At 36.6% G+C, this 12,374-nt stretch overlaps 1 protein-coding gene across 11 annotated transcripts in view; it reads left to right on the top strand.

The window, feature by feature from the left end:
- Nucleotides 1-12,374, top strand: part of ULK4 (unc-51 like kinase 4) — a 256,761-nt gene that overhangs the window by 116,018 nt on the left and 128,369 nt on the right. For all 11 annotated transcript variants that reach the window (XM_032105931.1, XM_032105898.1, XM_032105913.1 and 8 more), the window contains one exon: nucleotides 6,681-6,786. In XM_032105931.1, coding sequence (XP_031961822.1) covers nucleotides 6,681-6,786 — 106 coding nt within the window. The remainder of the gene's footprint in view (nucleotides 1-6,680; nucleotides 6,787-12,374) is intronic.

Raw genomic sequence — 12,374 nt, 5'->3', positions numbered from 1 at the left:
AAAGATTTGCTAATGTCCATGGTCTTTAATTAACTGATCAACAAAACCCCAAACCAGCAAACCCAACACACGTGAGCCTACTATGCATTCCACTTTTTTTCAGTGTTTAGTCATCTGGAAACAAAAAAGCTAAAATGGAGGAGATACCCAATTCTGTAATCTTCTGCAATGTCAGAAGGAAGGGACAAGACTAGTGATTTGAAAGTTGTTGTAATTTTAGTGTTGAATCAATCATGAATTGTCTCATTCTGACCATGGATATTAAGCACAGAAAAATCATGCCAAATAAAATCTCCCTGTAATATTTCTTTAGAGTACACATGAATTTCACTACTAAGCAAACAATCTTATTGTTTAAGAGGTAATATTTATTGAGTATAACACCACAAAATATCACTGTATTCATTAATAGACTTATTTAATAATTTTTTTACACTTAGTAAAAACAGTGGTTTGCAATGTAGAGTTTTCATTTGCAGCAATCAGTTTACAATTTCTCTTGCCTTGACTGCCTAGTGTCCTAGTAGGAATATAGTTTGCTTAGAGCATAATTGCTTGTCTAAGCCCAGGATAGAAAAATGAAAGAAGTGCCCTCTCTCTTGTGGGATACTAATGCTGTCTGTGTTACTCTTCAGCATTTCTGCCAGTCTATTCATTGAGGAATATTGTTAGTGCTCCCATTTCCTGCCGTGTGGTTTGGTGTCAGCTTGGTATTAGCTAACAGATGTAGCTTGCTACTGTAGGAGTGGCTTGAGTGCAGAAAGGCTGGAAGATGAGTTTCCTAGGACATGCATGCACAGTAGTGTGTGTGCTTTGAGCTGAACAGATTGATAGCTGGTAGAGCCTGGTTGTTGAGTATGCTTGTTTTCTAAATGCATGTCTCTTTGGGAACATGCAAAGTCTCTATGAACAGGTGTCCACAAGTGAGATGTACAGACTGACTTAAAAAGAAGTGAGAATTTCCTCATGTCTTTCAGTCTAGTAATCGACTACTTAAATAATCCCTAAAATAAGTAATAATAGAAATCGAGGAATGACGTATTTTGAAGGAGCCAAATGTAATGAAACTATACCATTACTCGAGTAACAGGATTCAGTAGGTGTTCCCTTTTGATTTAACAGCCCTTCATTGTTTTCAAGTTTAATGTAACTTGAATAACTAGTTACCAACCTTCTCTGTTGCAATTACAGATTGAGTAAATGTGAATGTGTGGGAAAAAACCTAATGCTTTTCAAACTAAATAGTATTTTGAGGGTAGACGGCATAAAGAAAGGAGTAAAGTCAAAAATATTAAACATGTAAATGTGGTTTTCCTGCCACTGTTGACAGCTTGAATATATCTCTCTACGTAACTAAATTGTGATAGAGAAAAGCATTCTTTCCTCATTCAGACAGGTTCAATTTCCCTGTACTAATTTGTCATCCCATGGCTTCTCATTCAACACCTTTTTCACCAACACCACTGAATTTTAAGGAAGTCTGTGAGTACAAAAAATAAAACATTCAATTTGAGATTAAGAGGGATAATGGTATTTTTTCTATCATTTTTACTTCCTTGTAAAAGCACAGCTTTTCCTCAGTTGGTTTTTTGTTGGGGTTTTTTTTTCAGTTACGGAAAGTGTCAGGAAAGGCTTTTTAATCCCGATCTTGCACACCTCAGTAGGCAGTGGAAACTGAGTCAGTACCAGTTTTTGCTTTTAAATACTGCTTTAGCAACTAGTTAGCTATGGATATGGGAGTAGGTTCTGAGGGAGAAGAGACAGAGACCCATTCCTTAACAGCTGACGATGGATTAATGAACAGAGTATAGGAGACTTCTTTCCTTGTGGTGGCAAAGTGTTTTATGCATCAAAGCAAAATCCGTGTAGAAGAAAGATGTCCATTGATTGGTATCTGCCATTCTGAGTTCTTTAAGAAGTAGCTTTTAATGAATGCTGAAAATGCAAGTCTGGTAAGTGAATATTTTGGTATGGTAATTTTTGGCGTAATGTTTGACTGCAGCTCCCAAGTGACTTTGCAGTTCAAATGCTTCACTGATACTTGGCACTCTCCAAAGCACCTACAGATTTATGGTTCCAGATATGAAGTTACTACTGTGGTGGTATCTATTACTTGTAAAGTTTCGCTTGCTTCAGAGCATACCAGGATAAATTCTTCCAGAGTACTGGATCTTCATTGATACCAGGAAGTTTAATCCTCCAGAGTGAGATATCTGTATAGATACTGTCTGTTCAGTTGTGTGCAATTTTTTCTTTTAAGGAAGCTTCAGTGTTATTCACAATGAATAGTTTTAATCCTCAGGAACCTAATTTGCTTGGCTACTTTTTTCTAGGTAATGGGTAAAATTGTTTTTATAAGAAATTGCTTCTGAGTGTCTTCTCTGTGAAGGAGCCTGACTCTGCTTGAGAGAGGAGCCTACTCCAACTCCATTGACAGTAAAGAAAATTTTCTGTGAGAGTGGAGTTTTTTCACTAAGGCTTTTAGGTGCAAAAGGATAAACTTTGAGGTTCCATCGCTGCTAGACATTTAAGTGTAAATTTGTAGAAAGAAGAAATGTTACTCTTTTTAAAGAGCTTCTGCTGAATTGCTTTGCAGTTCGTCTGTAACAGTGAATGTAAGATTGTGAAATTTTGCATTGCCTGCTGCAGTGGGTATTAGAACAAAATCCAAGACTAATTCTACTACTTTCTGTTGGTTGATGCTTGACATTCTAGGTTTTTATTAATGGTTGCCTTAGTCCTTCAAAATCACTACTTTTCCCCTATCCTCTCTTGACTTTGCCTAAGCACTCATTGACTAAGAATGCAGATGCTCTTTATTTTTCAAAATTGCCACAGGAATTTCTGTGAAAGTTGCAAGACTTATAATCTTCATGTGTGAACTGAATATGTCACTGTTGTGATACATCTGAAAAGCATGGTCATTCTAGAAATTGGTTGTCAAATTAGTAGTTGCTCCTTTTTGTGTGACTGTACCCAGAGGGAAATATTTGAAATATTAGTTCTGGTAGAACTGTACTTTTGAAAAAGGCTGATTTTTGAAAAGCAGAGTAGCAAGAAACATGACTGTGCTTACTTCTGATTTAGATAGTTAATAAGGAAAATAGTATTACCTTAATGTTAGAGATCCATATTTATATGCTTTCAGTTTGTACATAATTGATCTTATGAATCAAAAGCCACAAAATGTTAAAGATTAAATTAGCCAACTAGATAAGTTTCTGATTGTCTCATAAATGAAGTAAAAGCAAATCAGAATAAGCAAGGTTGAATGCAATATTTAACTATGTTCCTGTAAAGAGGTCCTTGTTAGCATCAACATTTTGGTTTATTTCATCTCAACTATACTGTGACAAAGAATCATCAGATAAGAATGGCATGTTTTAATAACTATAATTTGAATATCATTCATTTCTATAATTTTCTTCTTTCAATGGATTTAGTGTATGAAAAATCAAGCCTCTATCTTCTTATGTCCCCTTACTTACCTAACTTGTGTTCATAGATCATATGTAAGCTTGAGAAGGAGAGTTTAAAGTTTAATCTCTCTGATTACATTGAATGAGCTGTACTGTGGTATGTAGTGTAAGATTTAATTACAGCATATCTGTAAACATAGCATTTAGGGCTTTCTCTTCTGGATTCTTAGATACATAAGTAGGAGACATGTACGTGAAGTCTCCCAAATTGGAAACCTCTTATCACAAGTGCAATCTCTTTTGTTATCTAAAATGTAATTAAAATACTGTCGTTTGCCTAGTGCCGTTCTAAATTCTAATCCACTTAAAGGAAGAGAAAAAGCAGCTTTAGCCATAGTATCTTGCCAAGATTCCTACTCCCTCTTTGCTATTTCACACCCTTTTACCTAACTGGTTTAAATAAATACTTCAACTGATTTCTTTTGTGAAAGCACAACCCTTCAAAATTAGAATGAAAAGTTTAATGGCCTAAATACAGTTCAGTTCTATTTGAAAACCCTGATTTATCTTCTGTGGTTTCTTTTTTTTTAATACTAGTATTTCCTTGTTATGCCCTTGGTATTTCATAGCTGTCCTTTTTAAGCACTGAAGCAATTAGTTTTGAGAAGGCTGATTCTTCAGGGTCCAGTGCTTTCCTGCCTTTCATTCACTGAAGCTGTACATTTTAATGAAGTTGTTTCATCTCTGTTGCCAAACACTAGAATTTTAGTGCTTCAATTCTAATTATCTCTGCTGGCAAATGCTATGTTTTATTAAAGCTGTCAAGTGCACTGTTCATTAAATGTCCACAGTCAGTGGTGCTGTGCACACAAATTAGATCAGCTTTACTCCTTGATAGATTATGAAGTTAAATATTGTTATATAAACCTCTAAAATTGAGTCTAGCAGCAATCAGTGATGGCTTAGATAACTAAAGCATACCTGCAGCTTCTTGGAACTTAGTATCTTGTCAAAACCCATGTGGAACATACATTAAATCACTAGTAGTACAGCTGAGTATACCATTTAATTCATTAAGATACCATATTTCTTCCTCAAGACATCTACATTGCATCTTGAATTCTAGTTTATATGTACTTAGGGTTAGATAAGTTTTGTTATTTATGCTTCGATATAAGTAAAAACATCAGTGCTGGTCTTTCAGCAGAGGGTTGCACAGTGCAATTGTTGTCCATTAAAAGCAAAGATGCCTTCACTGAGATGTTACTAACCTGGTGAAAGCGAAAGATTGCTATCATGAACAACTAACAGCTTCTCTTCTAATTGCATATCTGAAAGGGGAATTTTACTGGGAGGTGTGTATTTCAAATATATGAAGCAGTAAAAGATACTGTACTTGCAAAGAAAATATTTGAGTCAGCTCTCGTTTTGACGCTTGGGAATTTTTTTTGCTTTTGTTAATTTTATGTTCTCAGTGTATGTGTCATTATCTTCAGTAGCACAAATAGTCATTCTTGCTATTTAGTGTATTGTTTTCTAGATGTTTTTTAGGAGAATTAATAAGATATTGTGATGATAGACTACCAGATAAACACATTGCTGGCCTTTTGAAAATAATGTTTTTCTTATCTTTCAGCTATCTGTAGGAAAATAACTTCAAATATATTTTTAGTACCATGGATTTATGGTGTCTGTTTTCTGTATTGGTTACCTTATCTTTTGAGGAATCTGGTGTTTATACTTTCCAACTTTGCTTTTGAGTTTATCAGGCTGTATTTCAGACCTTTAGAGGAACAGATATTTCTTGTGTTTTTTGTAAAAATCATGAATAACATCTCAAAATTCTATATAAAGTAAATAGAATTTAAGAGCTCTTGGATATATATTTTTAAGGGTTGGGTAGGAAGCTACAGTCCTTCAAAAGGCTGTGAGGTACTCTTCCTTGTCTCGTCTCCTTATAATCTATTTTAGAGTGCTCTAGTGTGAATAGAAAATTCGTGTAACATGAAGTTGAATAGAAGGCTGTGTATGTTTATGTATTTGTCTGTTAATGTATTATTCCTTAACATACATATTTCATGGTATTTATGGGAAATAATAGCATTTTATTTTTTTAGTGCAGAAACCAAAAGTGTTCCTTCGACTGTATTCAAGAGCTGAAGTGATTTTTGCCATCTGAAATGCTTAGCTTCAGACAAGTTTCATCATGTTCAACTTCAAATTTTTTTCAACTGCCTACTGTCAGACAGGAGATGGACCCTAATAGATGGTGTATTCTGTGGCAGTGAAGTAGTTGAGCAATACCAATATACTGAGAGATTTGTTGGGAAAGGGAAGCATGGAAATTACCTAAGTGCATGTGAAAAACCTATGATGCATGAAACATGACAATTTTTTTTTTAGTTGTTATTTTCACTTTGGACATATGTTTCTATTTGGCTTTGAGTCTGAAAATTGGACATAATATTTCCTGAACCTTCTAGGGAGATTTGGAAAGTACTCAGGCTAATTCTACATCTAAACTCAGATTTGTCAAGGCTTGTCCTATTTTGGCTTCTTGGAAGTTATCTGAATTATTACTGTCCCTAGTGTGTATATAAATGCTTTGGTTGTATTGCCTTATCCACCCTTTTCAACCTTAGTATGGGAGTGTAGTGAATATAACAGAAGAAAATAAATTCTTTATAAACCCTGGTGCCTTCCTCCTCTCAGTGTAGTCTCAACAATTGTGAAAAATCACTGAAGCAATCATCAAACATAAGAAAAGCATTAAAAAAGTGATGCAATTCAATACAGTCATAGGTTTTTAATTTATCTGTGCAATTATGAATGTATACAAAGGAAAACAACAAATAGACTTACGGTGGGGTTATCACCCTGGGACTGAAAAGAGTAACAGTAATGCCATTAATAGAAGAAATATCATACAAAGGGAAATATTTCTGGTTCTGAATATATAGAAATTAGGTTGATAAAGTTCTATGCCATTTTTAAAAGTCCTGACACATTAGACCTAGTTAAGAATTCTTTTAATTTAAAAGAACGTGGGAGAAGTTTTGGTCCAAGGTTGTAGATTAGGATCCCTGAAACTGATGTTATCTACTAAGATACTTGGCTGGTTTTATAGTATTTTAAATGTCAAATTTTAAGGGATTGAGAAAGTACTGCTTTTGTATTACCACACTTTTTAAGGTAATAGTCTTCTAACCTTGCAAAAGGAATACTAGACCTATTGGGTTTTGTACTGTTTTGTTTTTGCAGAGACACCAGGACAGTATACTTGGGAATACAATGCAAACTGTAATCGCCTTACTAAATAATATCGTTGCTAACAAAAGTACGAACATGATGATTCTCTTTGAAGAAGGTATGTCAACTTTTTTCTCCTCACTGTAGATGTTTCCCAGTCTGTAGTAGCCAGCACTGTGTGAAACTAAACTTCTATCTATTTAGATTTTGTTGTGGTTGGTAGATAATCGCATTGTAACTGATGTCCTCCTCATCACTTCCTCTTCCTTCCTTCCTGATTTGATTATAAATTTTGCTTTCAGAACGTTGTTCTTTCAAGAAAATGCACTTACAAAAGAATTACTAACTGAAAATGACATTATGTCTGTGAAGAATGGCCTTTGGAAGGAAGGCATGGGCTGGAGTTCTGACTATAACAGTGCAGAGTGTAGGGAGAGACCTCTGCAAGGTCTTCCTTTTCCCACTGGTTAAACTTCTGAAAGGATAAGTTGTACTGTATTTCTGCACACTTTTAAGAAAGAGCTTCTGTTCCAGCCCAATCGTGTAGACTAATGGGGTGAGGCCCAAACTGACTATAAAGTCTTAGTCTACAAAACATTGGACGTTTTCATGAAATGTTTATCACCTAAGTTGGGTCATAAAACACTGTCACAGGTTGCCTGGAGAGTGGTGGATGCCCCATCCTTGAGAGCATTCAAGGTCAGGTTGGGCAGGGCTCTGAGCAACCTGATCTGCGTGAAAATGTCCCTGCCTATAGCAAGGGGTTTGGACTAAATGACCTTTAAAGATCCCTTCCAACTCAAACTGTTCTATGATTCCATGATTCATTTCACTGTATTTTATTATCTAAGCTTCTTTTATTTAGAAACTGGTTCTGAAGAAAAGGTTTCTGCTATCGGAAATCTGTATAAATTATAAACTTGTTTAGAGATGTACATTTTGATAGCATTTCTTTTGTTTATCATGAATGGGTGAGTGACATCTAGCAGTACAGATCCGTGCTACCGTTTGTACTGTTTGCTGGTACGCATACCAGCCTGTGAATCCAATCATGATGGGTAGTAGTAGTCATGTCCTCATTTTCGTAATTACCGTAGTAGTTAAAACACTGACCCAGAAAGCAAGAGAGCTGAATTCCTTAACTTTTTTACTCTTAAGGGATTGAATGGGCAATGCAATTCTTCAGGAGACATACTGGTACTTGACGTTGTTGCTAGTAACATGTTCCTCTCCTCTGTCACAAGCAGACCCACTCTGAAGTTAGTGGTGTATTAGTGGAGAACAGAGCCAAAAAAAAAAAAAAAAGAGAGAGAATAGAATAGTATGACTAATTTGGAAAGGGCTGGTTCATAGGATTCTGATTCTTTGGTTGTTTCTCACCAAACTGCCTATCACACTTAGAACTTCTTGGGGTTTCTTGAGATTTAGATGTATGTGCTGCTTTTACTATCTTTAGGCACATCTGCTGTCTGTCAGGCAAAATCCTAAGTTGGCATTGACCTCAGTTGCAGCAGGGTAACTTGTTAAAACTGCACAATGCAAAGAAGTTTGTTCAAGTCCCACAAGCGACATAATTGGCATGCCTTCTTTAAAGTAATACACTCTGCCTTTCTGTGTGGCAAATTAGGTGCAAAACTGTTCAACAGCATGGCAGAAGTGCCTCCATTCCCTAAATATCTCCTCTTTATTGTCCTACAGAGCAAACTCCTGTGTGCTTTTTATGCTGCTGGTATTATGTCTGTGCTCTTTCACTTCTCATCTGCTCCAAAAATAAAACTCATCTCTTCAGTCATGTTAGTTTCCAAATTAAGGAAGCAGGATAGAAATACTATTAAAGTATTTTTTTTGTGTTATGTCATAATGACTCCAGTAATATTTTCAGACTAATAGTGATTAGATAACACTAACTTGGGCTCACTGAACTTCAGCAACCACACTAGAGAAAGAAGCACAGCAGCCAAAAATAATTTATCTCAAGTCTCCCCATCTTCTCTCATCCCTTTTCCCCATTGGCTGATCTTCAGAGTACTGGAAACCTGGATTTGGGCCAGCGCTTTGATTTAGGGTCTAATTGTCAAGTAAAGAACTTCTAAAATTTGGTTTGCAAGAATGTTATGAGAGTATTGATCTTGTAATTGCAGACTACTAGATTTTCTTTTAATTAAAAGGGGAGATAAGTTATTCTGTGCAAACTGGAGGGCTTTATATCCTTTGCATTAGCATCTGTAAATAGACAAGTGTTCACATCCAGAAAATACCTTAAACTTCCACCGCCATATCTTTTGTGGCGATCTGTTTACCTATTGTTTTTTCTATCCCAGATTGTTCCCCGCCCTGTTCCTTCCCCTTAGCCTTTGCCACTCCCTCAGGCTCTCCCTACTGGTTCCTGTACCCCAACTCTGCCCATGTACCCCTCCTGAGCCCCTGACAAAACCTCCCTGTGCCGGGATCACGAGGTCTCTCTGCCTCTGAGGGTCGTGGGGACAAGATTTGATTAAAAATCTTCTCAAACCCTCATGGGGAGACCCTTCTCACCTCCTTTGCCATCACTGTGTTGTAAGGCTGATTGCTGCTGGAGCAAAACCACGGAGCCATCCGAAATGAGCTACGGGATAGTGACATGGTTGCACTGCCCTAAGCAGCTCCGTTGAGCTCTCAGGAAAGCTGCAGCCTGCTAAACTAAACCTAGCATTACAACAATCTTTGACATTTAACTTCTCTTTTTTTAATGACTTTTGTGTGATGGAGAAGAATGCAATCTAGTAAAATGAAAACTGAGCTCCCTCTTGCAGAAGAATATCCTGGAGTCCAAACAGAAAAGTTGGACATGAGTCAGCAGTGTGCCTTTGTAGCCATCATGGCAAAAGAGGGTTGCGATAAGAAAGAAAAGCTGGAAGGTGGAGGAGAGTGATTATTCTCCTCCATTCATTGTAGTGTCCAGTTTTGAGCTCCAGACTATAACAAAGGCATTGACAGACTGGAGCAAGTCCAGAGACAGGCAACTGAGGTGTTCGGGAGAGTGGATTGCATGATATGTGTATTTTCAGCCTCTGTACTATTTTATGAATGTATTCCTTCCCAAGTGCAGAACTTTGTATTTGCCTTTGTTAAACTTTAAAAGGCTTCTGGCAGCCCTTTCTTTTGAGCTCTTCAGCTTCTTGAGCTCTTTCTGAATCCTTCAATCCATCATCACATCAGCTGCTTTCTTCATTTCAATGTCATCTGTAAACTTGCTGAACATGCATGTTATTACATCCTATTAACATTGTGTCTGTGCCGTTAATGAAGGTATTCAACATCCATGAGCTATTTGCCTAGTTAAAAAAAAATAAAAAGGCTGAAGACAGAGTATTATGGGTCATCAATTTTCCTTATTTCTCCATTACACTGTGATAATTAATTCATGTATATATGGAGCTTTAGAAATTAAAAACCATAGATACTTGCTGAACATAAGAAACAACTCAGGTTAGGTGGTCAGTCCTGTCAAGATTTTTGTATCTAAGAGTCAAGACATTAGCAATGAAGATTTCTTTCCGATTTTGTACATGCCTTTCTTCAGGTGCCAAGAAGCTGTATTTTTGCAGACAGATCATTTAGAGACCCACATCACTGTTTCCTTTTGTGCCTGTTAGCCTTCAGAACTCTCTGCTGAAAGGAGTTGTATGAGGTGATAGATTTTTTTTTTAAGGGGCTGTAGCTTACATGTTGAACTTTCCCCTTTCTCAAGAAAGTCTTGCATGATGGCACTTTCTGCATTACTACTTCTGTGATTTCCTGTTAATAACTATGATATGCTTGTGCATTTCAGCAACTTTCATAGAAGGTGGATTGCCTGGCATTAATTTCTCTCATCCCTGAACTGTGTCCTTTTGTGTTACAATATATCAGACATGTACCGATAACCACTTAAAATGTTTAAAGGTGAAATGGAGAATAACATATGCAACTGAAGTCACAGAGGGAATTTAAAATGGCCTGTACTTGTGTTATCAGCTATTAAACATTTGTTCTGTTAACATTCATGACAATTTCCACTTAATAATCAGAGGGGAATAATGCAATTCAGTTTAATTACTGAGACTGGAATTCAGTAAGGAGACTAGGATTAATATAGGGTCCCTGGTGAATAGTTAAGGAAAGATATTAAAAAGCTAAGACAATTGTGGTCATTTTTAGCATGGTCTTCTAAGAGAGTGACACTTACCCTCTCTTCTTCTGTCTTGACTTCTGGCTGCCAGTCTTTGTTTCCTCCCTTTCCCCATCTTTTGATATTGGACAGTTTTAAGTTCACTTGAACGAGCACAGAGATCCAAATATACAGAATATGTATTCAATCTATAATAAACAGTATCTGATGAGAGAGACCCAAGTTAATGGTGTAGTTTAGGGAAAGACAATAGCCTTATCAATTAAATATTCTTCACTAGTGTACAGCAAATAGAACAGTGCTATGCATGACATGTACAAAAAATATATATGTACTTATACATTACATATGTAAAGACCTGTTACTAATTAATACATCTCCGTGGCCTTTTCAGTATTCACCTCCCATTTTCTTTCCAGGATGCCTGCAGTCTCTGTTTTAGGTTTGTAACCACTGAATTTAACGGTGTGTTAGTCAGTGCCTGAGGAGGGTACCTATGAAACGGTCCCACAGGCTTGGTCAGTGCATGGGAGCAACTCACACTGGAGGGTGTGCTTATAGTTGGGTGACATAGGACAAAGCAGCACCAAGGTTTCAGAAACAGGGGCAGGGAGTCATCAGTGATGAGGATGGTGACTTACTGCCGTGGAAGTAGGCAGAGATAATAGGATGCAGATAGGTACAAAGAGCGGTATTGTTACTTCTACTGGTCATGAAACAACCAGCTATACATTACTCTGTGCCTGTCATATTAAAAGGGCTTACATCTGTTGACTATAAAATGAGAACCCTGTTCTAGATGCTGAAATTATGAGTTCCTAAGCAAGTGTTGTAGGAGTACAGTGGTTGATCATGTTTCTATACCCAGGTGCTAGAGCAGTCTATTGAAAAGGCGTACTGCCTCTTAGATATGTGTCTAGTGACAAGCACTGACACACGGACAAATTTAGACATAAGACAAACCACGAAGTTGGCTGCTTGATAAGTAAGTGGTGTTAGTGTGCAAGGCTGCTTCATTATGTGGATGTGATGAGTAATAAATAGCCAAGTGCACCACAGCACTTAATGTAGTGAAATTCTGGTACTCAAGTACAATTCATAGATACACAAATTTTTTATTTTGCTTTCAATTCAATCTTTTTGTTGTTTTTTTTCTTTACTTGTGATTTTATGGGATTTTTGGTTGTTTTTCAAGTACTTTGTACAAATTAAAAATAGAAAAAGTTCAATCATTGTCTAGTTAGCAGTGCTTTCCACCTCTGAGTACTGTTTGTCCATGGGTGATATTCAAAGGCAAGAAATTTCTTCATCTAACTGTTGCATCATTTTTTTTATAGGAAGAGTTTGGGTGTATCATACTACATTGCAGAGAAATGTCGTTCTAAGACTTTAATTGCTTCACAAGGTCTTCATTCTGAAGAAATGAACAAAACAGGTTGTTGGAAAATAGATCTTACAGGCTGAAGTAGATATTTCTTATAGTCTGTCTGCAGTTATTTATTCCTGATAATGCATTACATTTATTATGTTTATATAAAAAGCTATTTTCAGCATGT

Source organism: Corvus moneduloides, chromosome 1 (assembly GCF_009650955.1).
Source record: "Corvus moneduloides isolate bCorMon1 chromosome 1, bCorMon1.pri, whole genome shotgun sequence".
Classification (NCBI taxonomy): Eukaryota; Metazoa; Chordata; class Aves; order Passeriformes; family Corvidae; genus Corvus; species Corvus moneduloides.
This window is presented reverse-complemented; position numbering and strand designations above follow the sequence as displayed.